The 3,728-nt window shown below is 32.9% G+C and overlaps 1 protein-coding gene across 1 annotated transcript; it reads left to right on the top strand.

The window, feature by feature from the left end:
• The first annotated feature begins 255 nt into the window (after nt 1-255).
• Nucleotides 256-3,448, top strand: LOC136210574 (axial regulator YABBY 1-like). The gene is made up of 7 exons (XM_066001898.1): nt 256-616; nt 694-849; nt 1,226-1,346; nt 2,027-2,075; nt 2,208-2,283; nt 3,029-3,103; nt 3,196-3,448. The coding sequence occupies exons 1-7, from the start codon at nt 509-511 to the stop codon at nt 3,268-3,270; spliced, it is 660 nt and encodes a 219-aa protein (XP_065857970.1). The 5' UTR covers nt 256-508; the 3' UTR covers nt 3,271-3,448.
• The last annotated feature ends 280 nt before the right edge of the window (nt 3,449-3,728 follow it).

Here is a 3,728-nt window from a genome sequence, read left to right as displayed (position 1 = left end):
TTGAATTGGTTTCTTAACATTTTTTTTTACTAAATTCAATAATTCCGCCACTGATTCAGTGTATAATAAGGACTCAACGTGTTAAATGAAATTTGGGGAAGCTTAGTAAGTGAAAATAAAAAAGATAAGGTCCTTAGGATGCACTTTTGGTTCAATACATTGATGGCATGTACATTATACGGATGACCATGTCACATAGATAGAGACATAGATGCATGTGTGAACATAAACAAGACCAATAAATACAAAGAAGAGAAGAGAAGAGAAGGGTTTTCCTGTCTTCCATTTCCATACACACTTATTAAATAGATGATCTTTCTTTTCTTTCTTTCTTAGTTTCACAGCCACTTCCCAAACAAAAGGCAGGCAGGCAGGCAGATCCAAGGTGGTGGTTAACCTGTCAATCAATCAATCAATCAATCATATATCAATCAATCAGAAAGCCAAATCATCAATCAGTTGGATCTTGTTATTAAAAGAGCCCTAAAAAAGGCCTTCAAAAACCACCATGTCCTCCTCTAATTCTAATTCTAATTCTACTCTCTCCTTGGACCACCTTCCTCCTTCCGAGCAACTTTGTTATGTCCAGTGCAACATCTGTGACACTGTTCTCGCGGTAATCATTTCATTTCATTTCTCCTCTTTTTTTCTTCAACTTAATTCAAACATATTTTCCTGATTTTGATGTTTCAGGTGAGTGTTCCATGCACAAGCCTATTCAAGACTGTTACTGTTCGATGTGGCCACTGCACCAATCTCCTTCCTGTCAATATGCGTGGCTTGATCTTGCCTTCACCTAATCAGTTTCACTTGGGCCACTCTTTCTTCTCTCCTTCTCACAACCTTCTGGTATATATGTCATCTTCACAAATTTTATAATATTCATTCAACTTTTGGCTCATATGTATACACCCTCATCCTTGTGCACTACAGGGGGACGGATTTAAAGGGGTTTGAGCACTCACTAGTCATCGAAAATCGTTAAATTTAATGGAAAATGTTTGCAGCACCATAGTGAATCCTAAATCCGTTTCTGTGCTAGGCATACAGTGAACTTTTGGTTCATATGTATGCACCCTGATGGCCTTGTGCACTACTAGGGGACGGATTTAAAGGGGTTTGAGCGCTCACTCGTTAAATTTCATGGAAAATGTTTGCAGCACCATAGTGAATTTCTTGGTTTTTTTGACAGTAGATGAGCTTGATTTTGATGTGAATTTTGCAGGATGAAATCCCAAACCAGTCCCCAAATTTTTATATAAATCAAGCAAATGTGAATGAGTATAGCATTAACCAAGCTCGAGGAGTGACTGATGAGCTTCCCAGGCCACCAGTTATCAATAGACGTGAGATTCATCACAATCTTTATTTTTCCTTTCCTTTATTCTTTATAACACGTATGGCTTTTGGGTGGTAATATAATATATTCTCCTGGAGAAAAAAAGGGAATGAAGAATGTTATCTGATAATATATATGGTATATTCTTCAAGGATCTATCTTTTTAACACTTTGGGTAAGGAAAAAACATTTCCTTTAAATGGTGTGGTCAAGATGCATTTTTTTGCTTACAGAATCCAGAAAAAGATATATAGTGGGCATAATAAGAATCATTCTCTTCTTCTCTTTTTCTTTCAGTTATGCTTATAATCATTTCTGATTCCTTAACCCTTCAATTTTTCCATGCATTCTTTCATTCTCCTCCAATTTCTTTCTTTTTTTCACTGATTCAGTATAACCTAATTAGCAACTAATTAAGTGATACTTTAATTTAATCACAGATTGAGTGAAGCTGAGAATGAAATTGTGAAACAGAAGAAATTACAGCTCAAATATGAGCAAATATCTAATGTATAAAGACATAGAAAGCATGTTCTTAAACTGAATCCCCTGGAAATTTTCTTGAACTGGAAAGATAGTCATTAATGAGAAGTGACAATAGAGAAAGAAAAAGTAGAATTTATTAAAAAGTTAGTAAATTGATTTTAATGTGTCTCTGTGTTGTGTCTGCAAATGTTCATATTTCAGCCCCGGAGAAGAGGCAGAGAGTCCCCTCAGTCTACAATCGTTTCATCAAGTGAGTCATGATTTCAAAACATTCATATTAATTATTTGTCTCATTCTGGATTTTTTCAGAAACAAAATTCAAATATATTTGCATTAAAATGATAAAAGGAAGAGTTTTTTGAAAATATATATATATGTGCAGGGACGAGATCCAACGCATCAAGGCTGGAAATCCTGATATAAGTCACAGAGAAGCCTTTAGTGCTGCTGCTAAGAATGTAAGATCCAAGAATATATATATTTTATATGCCTTCTACAATTACTTTACCAAATTAGGGTTCCTCTATGTTCTTTTTCAAATTTATTTTAGATTAATATACATATATATCTATATATGCTGTCTGTCATCTGAAATTGATCAGAAAAAATGACTTTTAGGGCTTATACTTTACCAAATTAGGGTTTCTTGATTTTCTTTTAGGAGTTGTTATGATTAGTATATTCATATACCATATTCTTAGTTAAAATAGTAGTCCGGGTCCCGTGGACTTTACCAATGAAAATTGAGAGACTTTATCATACGTTTGATGCACCACCACGTTACCTGTACATCGAGCTAATAATTTGATATCACGTTATAATTAGTTACATATTTTTTAGTTAATTATTTATATAAAATTCTATATCATAAAATATAAATTCTATATCTTAAAATATATGATGTGTCATCAAATATTAATTGTGAATAACATATTTTTGTCAAACATATAGAATAAGAATATGTATATAACACATAGTAGGAAGTGTATTAAAAGATTTAATCTCGTGCATTTCTTTCATTAGTTTACTAACTAAATATCTAATCTCAAAAAAAATATAATGATCTCGGTCGTTAAACCTTACTAATAAATGTTTACACAACTTTTTTCTTTATATTAATCATGTATATATATATTTTTTTTTTTATTGTTCGGAACGATTACACTCTAACCGCGGCCTCTAATTCTGATGTTATTATGTCAGTGGGCCCACTTTCCCCACATTCACTTTGGTCTGATGCCAGATCAGACTGTGAAGAAGGCTAACGTGCGCCAGCAGGTAAGCTGTGCACACCCCTTGATCTCCATAGTTAAAGAAGTGTAATGTAAAAATGTTTAACTAATTGTAATTAAATTGGGATATTGGTGTAGGAAGGAGAAGATGTTCTGATGAAGGATGGATTCTTTGCTTCAGCTAATGTTAATGTTGGTGTTTCTCCCTACTGAGAACTGAAGTTGGACCTTTTACTTCTCTTAGTTAATTAAGACATAATATATATATATAAATGTAGTCTGTCTGTGTTAGACTAGTGTGCTTAATGTCAAGTTTAACAACTCTAATCACTATGCACTAATTTAATATCTTTTCATGTGGAAATTTGATCATCTACCCTCTACTTTTTTATATTACTATTTCCACGAAAACTCATCTTTAATAGTGTTTGTGTTTCGTATTTGTTTCGGAAACAGAAACTCCGGAAAATCAGTATGAGAAGTTCCGAATGTGTTTTTGTAAATATTAAAAGTAGAAAACTGCTTCCACCGTAAAACACATATTCAATTCTAATTCCGACTATGATTCTAGTTATTTGAAACTTCACCTTTAACTATAATGTCTTGATTGGTGATAATTTTTATTTCACAACTTCTACTTATTTCTATTTTCTGCTAATTGTTGTAATCAT

This window comes from Euphorbia lathyris, chromosome 1, assembly GCF_963576675.1.
Source record: "Euphorbia lathyris chromosome 1, ddEupLath1.1, whole genome shotgun sequence".
NCBI lineage: Eukaryota > Viridiplantae > Streptophyta > Magnoliopsida > Malpighiales > Euphorbiaceae > Euphorbia > Euphorbia lathyris.
This window is presented reverse-complemented; position numbering and strand designations above follow the sequence as displayed.